At 40.8% G+C, this 15,631-nt stretch overlaps 1 protein-coding gene across 4 annotated transcripts in view; it reads right to left on the bottom strand.

Moving 5' to 3' along the window:
• Window positions 1-15,631, bottom strand: part of SMCHD1 (structural maintenance of chromosomes flexible hinge domain containing 1) — a 162,343-nt gene that overhangs the window by 120,574 nt on the left and 26,138 nt on the right. For all 4 annotated transcript variants that reach the window (XR_006278901.1, XM_038389302.2, XM_043508033.1 and 1 more), the window contains exons 8-14: window positions 15,345-15,511; window positions 13,926-14,019; window positions 13,495-13,705; window positions 12,451-12,571; window positions 12,180-12,363; window positions 9,951-10,148; window positions 8,601-8,714 (exon numbers count right to left, since the gene is read on the bottom strand). Coding sequence is in view for 3 of the 4 variants with exons in the window: in XM_038389302.2 (XP_038245230.1) it covers window positions 8,601-8,714; window positions 9,951-10,148; window positions 12,180-12,363; window positions 12,451-12,571; window positions 13,495-13,705; window positions 13,926-14,019; window positions 15,345-15,511 (1,089 nt within the window). In the remaining variant the exon portion in view is untranslated. The remainder of the gene's footprint in view (window positions 1-8,600; window positions 8,715-9,950; window positions 10,149-12,179; window positions 12,364-12,450; window positions 12,572-13,494; window positions 13,706-13,925; window positions 14,020-15,344; window positions 15,512-15,631) is intronic.

Below are 15,631 nucleotides of genomic sequence, written 5' to 3'. Positions count from 1 at the left end.
AGATTCTACCACCTCCCTAGGTAACGCATTCCAGTGTTTCACCACCCTCTTAGTGAAAAAGTTTTTCCTAATATCCAATCTAAACCTCCCCCATTGCAACTTGAGACCATTACTCCTCGTTCTGTCATCTGCTACCATTGAGAACAGTCTAGAGCCATCCTCTTTGAAACCCCCTTTCAGGTAGTTGAAAGCAGCTATCAAATCCCCCCTCATTCTTCTCTTCTGCAGACTAAACAATCCCAGCTCCCTCAGCCTCTCCTCATAAGTCATGTGCTCTAGACCCCTAATCATTTTTGTTGCCCTTCGTTGTACTCTTTCCAATTTATCCACATCCTTCCTGTAGTGTGGGGCCCAAAACTGGACACAGTACTCCAGATGAGGCCTCACCAGTGTCGAATAGAGGGGAACGATCACGTCCCTCGATCTGCTCGCTATGCCCCTACTTATACATCCCAAAATGCCATTGGCCTTCTTGGCAACAAGGGCACACTGCTGACTCATATCCAGCTTCTCGTCCACTGTCACCCCTAGGTCCTTTTCCGCAGAACTGCTGCCGAGCCATTCGGTCCCTAGTCTGTAGCGGTGCATTGGATTCTTCCATCCTAAGTGCAGGACCCTGCACTTATCCTTATTGAACCTCATTAGATTTCTTTTGGCCCAATCCTCCAATTTGTCTAGGTCCTTCTGTATCCTATCCCTCCCCTCCAGCGTATCTACCACTCCTCCCAGTTTAGTATCATCCGCAAATTTGCTGAGAGTGCAATCCACACCATCCTCCAGATCATTTATGAAGATATTGAACAAAACGGGCCCCAGGACCGACCCCTGGGGCACTCCACTTGACACCGGCTGCCAACTAGACATGGAGCCATTGATCACTACCCGTTGAGCCCGACAATCTAGCCAGCTTTCTACCCACCTTATAGTGCATTCATCCAGCCCATACTTCCTTAACTTGCTGACAAGAATGCTGTGGGAGACCGTGTCAAAAGCTTTGCTAAAGTCAAGAAACAATACATCCACTGCTTTCCCTTCATCCACAGAACCAGTAATCTCATCATAAAAGGCGATTAGATTAGTCAGGCATGACCTTCCCTTGGTGAATCCATGCTGACTGTTCCTGATCACTTTCCTCTCCTCTAAGTGCTTCAGGATTGATTCTTTGAGGACCTGCTCCATGATTTTTCCAGGGACTGAGGTGAGGCTGACCGGCCTGTAGTTCCCAGGATCCTCCTTCTTCCCTTTTTTAAAGATGGGCACTACATTAGCCTTTTTCCAGTCATCCGGGACTTCCCCCGTTCGCCACGAGTTTTCAAAGATAATGGCCAAGGGCTCTGCAATCACAGCCGCCAATTCCCTCAGCACTCTCGGATGCAATTCGTCCGGCCCCATGGACTTGTGCACGTCCAGCTTTTCTAAATAGTCCCTAACCACCTCTATCTCTACAGAGGGCTGGCCATCTCTTCCCCATTTTGTGATGCCCAGCACAGCAGTCTGGGAGCTGACCTTGTTAGTGAAAACAGAGGCAAAAAAAGCATTGAGTACATTAGCTTTTTCCACATCCTCTGTCACTAGCTTGCCTCCCTCATTCAGTAAGGGGCCCACACTTTCCTTGGCTTTCTTCTTGTTGCCAACATACCTGAAGAAACCCTTCTTGTTACTCTTGACATCTCTTGCTAGCTGCAGCTCCAGGTGCGACTTATTTTATAAATTAGATAAATTAATTAAATAAAATAAGTTGTGCCTTTCAATAGACAATAGTCTAGGTACGGGAAGATCATCACTCATCTTTTTTGTAAGTGGGCCACCACTACAGTGAGGGTTTTTGAAAAGACTTGAGGGGCAGTGGAATGGCCAATGGTAGTACTCTGTATTGGTAATGGTTGACCCTTACTGTGAATCTTAAAAATAGTCTGTGTGCTGGGTGTATGGTAATATGAAAGGAAGCATCTTGGAGGCCAAGGGCTGAAAACCAGTCCCTCTTGTCTAATGCTGGAATAATTGTGGCCAGTGTGACCATTTTGAATCTGTGATTCCGCAAAAATTTATGAAGTTTCCAAAGATCTAAGATGGGCCTCCATCTGCCATTTTTCTTTTTGATGAGAAAATAATGGGAGTAAAAACCCTTCCCTTTGTATTGAGTTGAAACTTGCTCCACGGCACCCAATTGTAGGAGATGGTTCACTTCCTGTTGTAAGAGGTATACATGAGAAGAGTCCCTGAAGGACAGGGAAGGAGATAGGTAGGGGGACAGCTCAGTGGTTTGAGCACTGGCCTGCTAAACCCAGGGTTGAGAGTTTAATCCTTGAAGGGGACATTTAGGGATCTGGGGCAAAAATTGAGGATTGGTCCTGCTTTGAGCAGGGGGGTGGACTAGATGACCTTTTGAGGTCCCTTCCAACCCTGATATTCTATTATTATAATCTCCAGTACCCATTGGTCTGTTGTTATTGCTGCCCAAGCATGGTAAACATGCGCAGGCGATGGCCAAAAGGTGGGGGTAGGAGTGTCTGGTAGAGCTGTATTGCAGGGGAGGTCGTTCAGACCCTCGACCAAGACTTCAAAATTGTGGCTTGGTGGTAGATGGTTGTGAAGACATGGACTGAGTTTGAGGAGTCCTCCATCTTTTTGAATTTATTTCTGTTGTGGTCGAATTGCCATTGTTGTGGGCAGTGGAAAGAGGTGTCTCTGCCCTTTTGGTACGGTTGGTATCAACGCCGTTTGTTAGGAGGCGTGTATATGCCTAAGGTGCACAGGTGGCCCTAGAGTCCTTCATACAATGAAGAATGTCGTCCGTTTTTACGGAGAAGAGTTTCTCCCAGTTGAAGGGGAGACCTTCTACCTTGAGTTGGAGCTCTTTGGAGACTCCAAATGACTGCAAGCACGAAGCCCTGAACATTGCAACTGCAGTTGTTCTCACTGCAGTGTCGGCTACATCCATTGAGCCCTGTAAGGATGTGCTGGCAAATTGCTGTCCTTCCTTCAAGATAGCATTGAACTGGGGACATTTTTCCTCCAGTAAGGCATCAAGGAATTCTTGCAGCTGACCATAATTGTCGTAGTTGTACTCGGCTAAAAGGGCAAAATAACTGGCTACCCAGAATTGGAGTGTAGCTGATGAGTATACTTTTCTGTCTAAGAGGTCTAATCATTTAAGTTCTTTGTCCTTTGGAGTGGACCGGAATTGGGGCTGTTTGCTGTGATAATTAGCAGCTTCTACCACTACAGAATTCAGTTGTGGATGAAAGAACAAGAAGTATGGGCTGGATGAATGCACTATAAGGTGGGTAGAAAGCTGGCTAGATTGTCGGGCTCAACGGGTAGTGATCAATGGCTCCATGTCTAGTTGGCAGCCGGTGTCAAGTGGAGTGCCCCAGGGGTCGGTCCTGGGGCCCGTTTTGTTCAATATCTTCATAAATGATCTGGAGGATGGTGTGGATTGCACTCTCAGCAAATTTGCGGATGATACTAAACTGGGAGGAGTGGTAGATACGCTGGAGGGGAGGGATAGGATACAGAAGGACCTAGACAAATTGGAGGATTGGGCCAAAAGAAATCTAATGAGGTTCAATAAGGATAAGTGCAGGGTCCTGCACTTAGGATGGAAGAATCCAATGCACCGCTACAGACTAGGGACCGAATGGCTCGGCAGCAGTTCTGCGGAAAAGGACCTAGGGGTGACAGTGGACGAGAAGCTGGATATGAGTCAGCAGTGTGCCCTTGTTGCCAAGAAGGCCAATGGCATTTTGGGATGTATAAGTAGGGGCATAGCGAGCAGATCGAGGGACGTGATCGTTCCCCTCTATTCGACACTGGTGAGGCCTCATCTGGAGTACTGTGTCCAGTTTTGGGCCCCACACTACAGGAAGGATGTGGATAAATTGGAAAGAGTACAACGAAGGGCAACAAAAATGATTAGGGGTCTAGAGCACATGACTTATGAGGAGAGGCTGAGGGAGCTGGGATTGTTTAGTCTGCAGAAGAGAAGAATGAGGGGGGATTTGATAGCTGCTTTCAACTACCTGAAAGGGGGTTTCAAAGAGGATGGCTCTAGACTGTTCTCAATGGTAGCAGATGACAGAACGAGGAGTAATGGTCTCAAGTTGCAATGGGGGAGGTTTAGATTGGATATTAGGAAAAACTTTTTCACTAAGAGGGTGGTGAAACACTGGAATGCGTTACCTAGGGAGGTGGTAGAATCTCCTTCCTTAGAGGTTTTTAAGGTCAGGCTTGACAAAGCCCTGGCTGGGATGATTTAACTGGGACTTGGTCCTGCTTTGAGCAGGGGGTTGGACTAGATGACCTTCTGGGGTCCCTTCCAACCCTGATATTCTATGATTCTATGATTCTAAGTCCATCCCTTTAGCTGGGACAAAGTAGTTCCTGTTGGCTCTTTTGCTGGTAGGTGGTATGGTTGTGTGTGTGTGTGGGGGGGTCTGCCAAATATTCTCTGCTGTTTCCAGAGCATCTATGGCATCATTTATTGGTAGTGTGATTTTGGATGTAATGGATGTCTATAAAATCTGCAGTAGCTTGTGCGGGTTTTCTTGCACTTCTTCTAGGGGTGGCTACTCTTTTAAAGAGTTCCTGAAATTGTTTCAGGTTGTCAACTGTGCTTGGAGGTAGTGAAAAGACTGCCTTGTCAGGGGAGGACGATGAGTTGTGGGCTAGGGAAATGTCTGCATTGACCGAACCTTCTTCCTTCTCATCTACCATGTCCTCCGGTGCCTTCTGACGTCTCCCTGCTTGGGGAAGGTGGAGAATGAATTTCCCTTCCAGCTGGGGTCGAGGGCCTACTGCTGTGACCCCTATACGCCACGCAGGGGTCCCACTGCATGGGAAAGGGCATAGCTGGACACATCCAGGGCTGCCCGTAACATTATTGCATCTCGCGAGGCTGGCGAGATTTGGTCCTAAAAGCTTCCCATGGTGGTCTTTGGGTGAAGAGTGTTGGGAGAAGCGTCTCCTATGTAATTCCTCCTCTTCATCATTGGAGATGGACTAGGGAGCAGGAGAAGTAGACAACAACTCAGTTATTTGGCCCAGAGATCCCTTGTTACCAAGCAAGGGTGACTGCGGCACTGAGGAGACCACTATGTCCTTGTGCTGTGGAAACTGCTGCGTAGCCGCTTGTTTGTGTGGTGGCAGTGCCGCTGGTGCAGATGCAGTAAGTGCCTTTGTCAAGATGGCTGGTGCCGTTCTCGGCTTGTCCCATCAGTGCTGAGTCGGTGCTCATAGCGGCAGCATTGCCTGTGGTACCGCTCTTGGTGCTGACTCCCGAACTGGGGTTGTCAGTGCCATGGAGGAGGAGCATCTCGACTCCATTCCGGAGCAGCTGGGCTCAGCAGATGTCCACAGAGGAATGGTGCCAGAGGTGCCTGGAGCCTCAAAGGTGCTCACTCTACTTGAGCTCGGCACTGAGAATGGCAACCTCGCCAGGGACCTCTTCTTTCTCTGAGTGTCCCTATTAGGGGAGGTTGCAGCTCGCTTCCTGGATGATTTGGAAGACTGATCACGCCCATTAGCAGAGGTTTTGCTCGGAACCATCTGTTGATGTCAATTTTTGTCCCTGAAGAGGAGGCTGAAGGGACTTTTCCATAAAAATCTTGAAGCAGAGATCTTGATCACGCCTTGCGCTGGCTTTAAGGTTGCTACAATTGGCACATTTTTGAGGGATATGGGTCATCCCCAAACAATGGACGAATGTCCATCTGAGAGGGGCATCACCTCATGACAAAAGTCACATAGTTTAAACCCAGGCGAGCTGCGCATTGTGGACGTTAAAGATTCCCAACGGGGAAAGAGTGGGAAAAACAACAATTAAAAGAAAATACCTATAAAAACTTTTTTTTTTTTTTTAAAGAAAAGAACAATACCTAAGCAAACTAGACTTACTAAGCTACTGCTAATCTAACTATCTCTATAGAGAGAAAAAGAAAGAGACAGCACGGCCACTGAGCTCCGTCTGCAGTCGAGAACAGCTGAGAACGAACTGAATGGGTCAGGTCATGCGTGTGCTACATGAGGTGCCAACAGCATCGCGAGATGACTATTGCGCATACATGCCCCAACCAAGCACTGCCACTGAAAATCTCCGATCTGCGGTGCAGGGATGCACCAACACCCAAAGTGGAACACTCATAGGGACACTATTCAAAGGAGAACACAGACCCATCTCCTTGTGGATTCCATATGCTTGATATAAGACTTTAGAGGTCTTTTGATATCTAGGACCACTGCTTCTCATTTGACAGCTATGAGCTCCAAGAGCTTGATGCCATGGTTCCATTCTCTGAAACTCCAGAAGTCCCCCTCTGAAGGTACGGCTTGTTTTTAGTTACACACACACACACACACACACACACACACACTCTCTCTCTTTAGTTTAATCAGGTGTCCTCATTTGGATCTTATGCCCTCAAAAGAGGCATTAACAGGAAAATATGCATTAATAATACTTGAAAGGAAAGATATTTTATTAATATTAAGTTCCTTGCAGGCCACTGACTGGCATCCTGTCTTGGAAAAGTTCTATAGGTTTTTTGTTTCTTTCTTTCTTTGTTTTGCACATGTGATACTTCTTCCCCTGGCTATTTACAGGAGGGAGACAGTATAATTCATCTTGGTCAGGAGACCACACAACAGAAATGGGGTACTGGCACACATGAGTCAATTGTGAAAATAGCTTGTTAGCTGTCCCCAGGACCTGAAAGGCAGCCTGACTGCTCCTGCAAGTAAATATGGTAGAAGCCACCTAGTACCACTTGGAGCTTTCCTCAGGAAATCAGGACCACTTTGAACACGGAAACGGATTTCTCACTTATCCCTCTGTAATCCCATGAAGGTGCAAGCTTCGTGGGGAGTGGAATCCTCAAGCACCTCTGTTCTGGTCAGATTGCCTGAGATACTCAAGGCTCTATATGGAGACAGCCTGGGGAGTGAGGGAGGGAAGAAGCGAGACCTTTCCCAGGCAAAGCAAGAATTTGTAGCTGATGATCAGAAGTCACAATTCCCATTCTTGTGCTGTCTCAAATCTGAAGCCCTTTTCCTGGCAGAGTGAGGGTCTTTTGGTTGAAAGCCAGATGGGCACAACTTCAGTTAATCTGCTGCCTGAGGCATAGCAGCCCAAGAGGCACTGGTTTCTCTGTATCCCCACACATGCTGTAGTGTGGGGGAGGGTGGTGACCATGGTACAGAGCACTGAGAAACTCTCTGAAGGAGATAATCACCCACAAACACTGTCTCAGCGGGAGAAGGCAAAGAAGGGATTTAACTCCTGATTTTCACCCCACTTGCCTATTCACAATAGTAATCACTGTCTTGTGAAAGACTCACTCACTTTTGCCTTTTTGGACCCAGAATCTCTGGTTTACACAGAATTTACTCCACAGTATCATGAGAAATCCCTGATTCATGGTGCAAGGAAGGGGAGCTGTATAGGAGCCCTGCTTCTCTCCGTGGGAATTTAGGACTCACTTTAGGACTTGTGGGGGAACCAGTAGCCTGGAAGGGGTCTTATCTTTATGGTCCTTTGATGCCCCAGGACTCAACCCCTTTGTCGGCTGGACAAAGTCCTCTTCATCATCAGCGCCTCTTCCTGCTCTGCGCTGTCTTTCCTGATTGTTTTTTCCACAGTGAAGTCATGGGTACTTTGGGGGGTAGGAGACCCAATATGTCAGTCAACTCAGAGCCCTGTGCCCTCAGAGAGAGAGAGGGTTGGCTGACTGCAGGCTGGGCATTTTTTACCTTCTGTCAAGACAGAAAAAGCTGCCTCAAACACTGAGTACATTTTGGATTTCACTTAATGCTTGCATGGCTGCTCTGCCACACCTGAAAGGGGGCAAAGAAGCTCAGCAGGGAGGCACCGCAACAGAGGCTCTGGATGGCTGTGACCACAGAACTGCTCAAATCCCAGACCAGGAGAAGGCGAAAAGGCTTGAAAACAAATAAAAACAATTTAAATACCCACAAAACAGCCCAAAATAACAAATCCAAAAGAAAAGGAAGGGAGCAAAGTGAACCACCACTTGGCAGCTATTGCAAAAGGCAGAAGATCTGGCAGCAACCAGAAGAAGAGAGCATGGTTAGCACAGGCTGTGCCGTAGCTTTGAACTGCCTCCAGAATCTTCAGAGAGGAGGAGAATATATAGCCCATACATGTCAGAGCTGTGAAAGAGACAGCTAACAGAAGCGAAATCATCATCAGGTAAGAAATTTTCCACTCTCAATTCTAACACAGCATGATTAGAATATACATGTGTATTTGTGGTTGACGCTGGGCAGCAGAATTTAAACACATAAAACGCAGCAACTGTGCTAAGTGCCAACTGAGATACTGCACAGCCAAATCAAATTTAAATTAATTAGACCATTTCAATGAACACACCTCCATAATGTGAACTATGAAGATTTATACTAAAACTCTGAACTGCTTGTTTTAACAAACCTCCAAAAAGTAAAAAAATCTAGCATGACTGAACCTTAAGTTTTTAGATAGAAAAAAAAAAAAAAGGTTAAAAAAATCTAATCTCAGGATCAAATAGAGTTTCAAAATGGAGTAAGTTTCAGCATTTGTACAATTTGCTTTACAGTTTACTTACCAGAGCAAGTTGAACCTCTCCTCCTGTAGCATACACATCCCCATCATGATCTCCATATAGAAAAAATTTCAAGATACTTCCATAAAATATTGGAAGAGTTTTAATTGTTTTCACCTAAAAGAGAAAAGACAACTCAGTCATTATCATAAACCTTAATATGGATGAGTTCCTGACACATGTGGTTCAACTATACAGAAGTTATATATTAAAATTGACATTTGTGCATCAGCCACCTTCCAATTATTCTGCTTGCATGTATAAATCAAACAATAAACCTTTCTGAAGTTAAACATTCCTCATCCAGGTTTTAGTTTGCAGTAGAGAAGCTCTCCTTAAAACGTAAACTCCCTGTTTTAAATTAGTGTGGCCTCCAGCATATGCCGCCAGGAACTTTCTCTCAGAGCTCCACCACAGACAAATCACAGGATGATACAGTCCGTCCATAGTTAAGGTTGAAATCAGATTCCATTATAAGACTTATTTTATATCCATCTTGTAACTCTGGCTAAAAGAAATAGTGTGGACTAAAAATTTCCAGGTTTATTCTAAAGGCTAATGGAGAATTTTTCTGTAAAGCATGAAGCAAACTGGTCAAATTGCGTTACAGAATATTAAAAAAATTAATCTGATTTGAAATTAACATGTGTCCTAAACTAAGTCATCTTGTTACTATCTTCACATTTTTCACAGTTACATTTATTTGAAATCTTGCACATGAACTACAACTGAAGAAAATGGGCCATTTTTATTCTTTTCTAATAATTTTGTTATCAGAACAAAGAACTCCTAGTTTCAGAAGAGAATACAAGGACCTGTCTGCACTGTGCCACAGTGTGGACCATGGGATGTGAATTGATTCACGTGGTTAACTGCTGCTGGTGTGAACTGAAAGGTAGCATAGCATTAACAGGACTATTTTAATGCACTCCAGCAAGGTTCACATGGGCCAATGAGTGTGCAACACACTAATGTGCACTAAAAGTTACACACCTCTGGTGCAGACAAGTTTGTAGTGATATGCGCTTTACAAAATAAACACGACAGTATATTTATAAAGTTTATGTAGGTTGCGAAGTTAAGGAGAAACAGGAACCCTGAAGATTACTTTTAAATTGTGCAGGCGACAAAGAAGGAGCCAGGGAAGAACAGGCAAACTTAATTCTGATATTTAACTTTTTAGAGCTTGACTGCTATCTTCACATTTTTTTTTAAATGTAATTTTTGTACAGAAAATTATAATCTGTTGATCTAAATAGTATCATACTTACCTTATATACAGTAAATATTCTACATAACACATATCAATTTTTAACTTTAAACACTGCCAACATTATCAAGCAATTAACTTACCAACTGTCCAGTTCTGTAAGTTTTCCCATCCCACTCTATCGCAGAATATGTAGCCCAAGGACTTTGCATTCTTTTGGAGGTCAAGTCAGTACGTGTAATTATTTCTTTAAACAGTGTGAATTTTATCTGTTTGTCATATTTCTCATGGCAGTCTTTGAGCCACAAAGCAAATTCTCTGTCAATTTTCATTCGCTGCTCCTGTGAAGAGTTTTAGTAGATGCATTACAAAATGTAAATCTGAGTTTCATGGGTGTGAATAACGACTTAAAGTTAATGGTCATTCAGTGATACTGTAGTCAAAAGTTATTTTTAAACAGTGTTGAAAAACTATCGCATTCTAAGACAGGCATTATTTTAACTCAATGACTGCTTAAAATAGCCTTACTTACTGATATATTGAGTTAATTTTCAAAATGTTGCTTACTACAAATAAGAGGTTATCTTCTTAAGAAAAAAAAGTCTCTGTCTCACTGTTACATCCATATAATAAAAACTAGGTATAGCAGAAGACATAGAAATCACTTTTTTATTCTTCAAAACAAAAAAAACTAGGGCTGTAAAGCGATTGAAAAAATTAGTTGTGATTAATCGCGTGATTAGAAAAATTAATTGCGATTAATTGCACGATTAATTGCGCTCTCCAATAATAATAGAATACCATTTATTTAAAAATTTTTGGATGCTTTTCTATGTTTTAAAATATATTAATTTCAATTACAACACAGAATACAAGGTGTACAGTTTTCAGAGTAGCAGCCGTGTTAGTCTGTATTCGCAGAAAGAAAAGGAGTACTTGTGGCACCTTAGAGGCTAACAAATTTATTTGAGCATAAGCTTTCATGTACAGTGCTCACTTTTTTTTTATTACAAATATTTGCACTGTAAAAAACAAAATAGTATTTTTCAGTTCACCTAATACAAATACCATAGTGCAAGCTCTTTATCATGAAAGTTGAACTTACAAATGTGAAATTATGTACAAAAAATAACTGCATTCAACAATAAAACAATGTAAAACTTTAAGACCTACAAGTCCACTCAGTCCTACTTCTTGTTCAGCCAATCGCTCAGACAAGTTTGTTTACATTTGCAGAAGATAATGCTGCCTGCTTCTTATTTACAACGTCACCCGAACATGAGAACAGGCATTTGCATGGCACTGTTGTAGCTGGCATCGCAAGATATTTACATGCCAAATGTGCTATAGATGAATATGTCCCTTTATGCTTCAACCACCATTCAGAAAAGCGTCCATGCTGATGATGGATTCTGCTCAATAACGACCCAAAGCAGTGCGGACCAATGCATGCTCATTTTCATCATCTGAGTCAGATGCCACCAGCAGAAGGTTGATTTTCCTCTTTGGTGTTTCGGGTTCTGTAGTTTCTGCATCACAATGTTGCTCTTTTAAGAATTCTGAAAGCATGCGCCACACCTTGTCCCTCTCAGATTTTGGAAGGCACTTCAGATTCTTACACCTTGGGTCGAGTGCCGTAGCTATTTTTAGAACGCCTTTCGCTTTCAGGCGACATTGTAATAAGAAGTGGGCAGCATTATCTCCCATAAATGTAAACAAACTTGTTTCTCTCTTAGCAATTGACTGAACAAGTAGGAGGACTGAGTGGACTTGTAGGTTCTAAAGTTTTAAATTGTTTTGTTATGGAGTGCAGTTATGTAACAAACAAACAAAAAAATCTACATTTGTAAGTTGCACTTTTACGATAAAGAGATTGCACTACAGTTCTTGTATTAGGTGAATTGAAAAATACGATTTCTTTTGTTTGTCATTTTTACAGTGCAAATATTTGTAATCAAAAGTAATATAAAGTGAGCACTGTATACTTTGTATTGTGTTGTAATTGAAATCAATATATTTGAAAATGTAGAAAAACATTCAAAAATATTTAATACATTTCAACTATTGTTTAATAGCAATTAATTTTGAGTTAATCACATAAATTAACTGTGATTAATTGACAGCCCTAAAAAAACCCCAAGGTTTGAGCTCATTTTCGAGTTTTAAAAAGGCTCAGCTTTAAGGGCTACTAACATTGATATGGATTACTATTGCAAAGTGCTATGCAAGTTTCTACAGTGACTTGTCACTGGAAACAATGCAAAAATGTAGTAAGGTGGACAAATGAGCACTAAGAAGTGGGATGAGACTTCCTAAATCACATTCATTGAATTATGGCAAGCAGAAGTACAAATTAAGATTAAAAGCAGTACCTGTCCATTGAAGACCCTTGTAAAAAGAGTGTTTTTATCTTTTAACTTCAGTTCCAGGTCCATAAAAGTAAGCTTGTTTGTGCTGACCTGAAACTTATCATTGGTAAATAATGCACCAGAAATTCGATTGTAGCATTCAATTGGTGCAAGTCCTCTCTTCTTGGGAGGAGCACACCAGTCAAAGCTTAAAACAAAAAAGTAGAATAATTAGAAACTTCATTTTTTAAAAAGCAGTAAAAATGTTTAAATTGTAGACCTGGAAATATCTTACTCTTCTACACTTGTGTATGGTATTAACCTTCCATTCCAAAAACATTCAAAAATAGGCCTTTTCCCCCTGGCCCCTTTTTCTACCACAAAGCAGTCATCATCATCGTCGTCATCTTTTAATCCTAGATTTAAAGGAACATCAGAGTAACCATAATAAAACAAGAGCCAAAACAAGAATATATTGTAATATTTACCTTGTTTGTTAAAATTACACATAGCTTCACTGTACACAGAATGTATTTATTTAGTAGGTATATACCATAGAGGGAAAAAATAATTACCAGTAATTCTGTTTATCAGATGCCTTTTCCTTCCCCATCTGAAAACACCTTTCTTACACTAATTGGCAACTACCAGGGAACAAAAGCATCCTTCTGTTGCATCAGATCTGTTTATCTTGAATATTTGAAACAATTTTCTCCTCCACAGACTCGCACCTACATTCAGACCCAGTTTCAGAGGCAATAGCTTTAACACTAGAAACAAAATCTAATTTTGTATTTCCTACATCCTAGTTGTTCCTACAGCTTCCAGCAGTACAGATAGCCAGCCAGTTGACGGCTTAGCTATGCATGCATGTACAGACTTCCTTAGGTGTACATGAGTTTAGCCCAAAAAATTCTACTTCTCACAGAAAAGAGGCCTTAGGGAGCACAAGTATTATGTATGCGCACAACTTTCATAATTTAGTTCATTATATAGTTTACTCTAAAACTGAAATTGTAAAACTTAACTTGAAAAACAGCACTAAATCTCAACTTGGTTTAAATTGCTCCCCCCTCATGTTATCACCATTCAGTTTCTAATTCATCTCAGTACAAAGAACTGTGAGATGGCTCAAGATGGAAATTTGCCATAAAAATGGAAGAAGATGTTGGAGATCGGTATCTGCTTCAGAAAGAATATTCTTAAGTCTTTTTAAGCAGATTCTACAAATGATGAGCACTGGAAATACATATGTAGCATGTTGACAAAATGTAGGATTACATATATAACTGTCCCCAAAATTGTAAAATTTAAAACTAGTAAGATTTAACTGACTTACGTGATGGAAAGCATGGATCATCAGGATATGTTTCTTTATCATATAAGAAAGGATGGTAGCGGATGATGCCTTCCACTATACCTTCTCCTTCAACATGCGACTTAAACTCAAAGCTATCTGCCGCAGAATTTATATATAACGTCTGCATGTCATCTTTGATCTCTCTAAGGTTGACCATCTTAGGTACCTTTCCTTTTTCAAACATCAAAATCTAAAAGAAATACAAAACAAGAAGAAGTTTTACCTGTCATCAACAAACTACAGTCAACACAAAATGTCACAACTGGTTAACTACATTTTTTAAATTAATCATCATCAAATGTCTCAGTTTCCCATGAAATCACACACATCTTTCAAACACTGCAGTATTTCAGAGCAATTAACAGTAAATATAATTACAGCAATGTAATACGTTACCATATATATCCCACCTCAATATCAATGTTGTTGAAAGGTCCAGCTTCTTTCATTGTAGCATTAGTTTCATTTCCTTTTGGTCCATGGATATAGTAATGATAGATATGTCTGAAGTTATTAAAAAACATGTTTTTAACTAAATCAAAAACACACCCAGGAAAAATTAAAGCAATCTAAAGTGCAAAATTTACAAAGCCTAAATATATTAGTAAGTGTTTTTATATTAAACAGGTCTCTTTTTTATTTAAAATTTAACTAGTTCTTGGCATTGTTGGAAACCCAAATTCAACAGCATGGAAACCACAAGGTGAAATGACCAGAAACAGTGGCCAAGCTATGTTAGCTACATTTAAGGTTCATTATTTTTATTTCACCAACCGAAAAGGCAAGGGTATCTAATTAAAGAGATAACTACTCTCAGATTTATCAGAATAGGTGAAATACTTGCATTCGAGGAAAGACTTGGAAATATTTAGATTCCTTTGCAAGGCAATAAATTACTATGGTGATATGTATTATTTTGATGACAGTTTCCTTTATAGAAAGGCACAAAGTAATAAAACTACTGTAAAGCGTTTTGAAATCTACAGATGAAAAGTGCTATATAAGAGCAAGGTATTTTTATTTATTCTGATCATCAATTTTGTAATGGTGCCATGTTATCTACACAATAATTAGTATATCACAAATAATCCTTATACTTTCTTTTAAAAAACAAAACAAAAACGCATTTTACTACAGTATGAATAGCTAGGTTGTGTGCATGCAATGATGCATTAGAGAAATTATCCTTCTAGAATTCTTGTTCTCAAGGTATATAATCCAGTTTTCAGAAGTCTTGAGAACCCACATGTGCTAGATTGTATACTCCGAGTCCAAAATCCTGTGAACATTACTAACACATGTAATCGGTTCCACTGACTTCAATATTTTAATAATTGCCCAATCCTTTAGGCTTCAGTGGGACTACCCATATGCATGCCTAATTTAACCACATGTGTACTCTCAATAATGCCTACAGAGTTAGTTATTTATAGAAAATTACTGGAATATTTAAGGCAATGGGACTATTTATGTGTATAAAGTTAAACCCATAAACCCTGATCCAGCAATCTAGCAGACTTACTTAGAAAGTTACAAAAAGGTTTTTTTCTTGTAACATTCAATGAAGATTCATACACTCATGGAGTTTGTAGATTTGGAAAGTTTTACACTTCTTCATAGCAGAGTGGAATTGGAGTAGAGTTTGTAGTTTATATGATACCAGTTAAGTGTACTAAATTTCAGTCATTAGAATATTTATCAACATTATTAATAGTAAATCCAAACACAAATTACATCACTAAAAGTATAAGAACAAATTATTGTCTGACTTTGCATAAGTTTTTTTTTAAATAAGAAAAATCTTTTACAAAAATTAAATGTTGACTCACGCCAACTGCCTTGTCCAAAGATTAAAATAGTTTTTCAAGTACTGCATGTGATCTGGTTGTACACCGGTAACGACAACTGCCGTGAAACTCTTCTTATCCCTTTCTTCCACTATGAGACTGTGTAGAAATCGTTCATCATCACTGGTGATATGAGCAGAGTCAGATGGCTAGAAAAAGGGGCAAAAAATGAAACAGACAGAAATTGAATTATATACTTTTCTAAGTCCCTATATATCATTTCAAAATGGGTGAAAAGAGTCCTACCAACATATGGAGGCAACAATTGC

The sequence above is a fragment of the Dermochelys coriacea genome, chromosome 2 (assembly GCF_009764565.3).
Source record: "Dermochelys coriacea isolate rDerCor1 chromosome 2, rDerCor1.pri.v4, whole genome shotgun sequence".
NCBI lineage: Eukaryota > Metazoa > Chordata > Testudines > Dermochelyidae > Dermochelys > Dermochelys coriacea.
The sequence above is the reverse complement of the archived record's forward strand: the minus strand, read 5'-3'. Positions and strand labels throughout refer to the sequence as shown.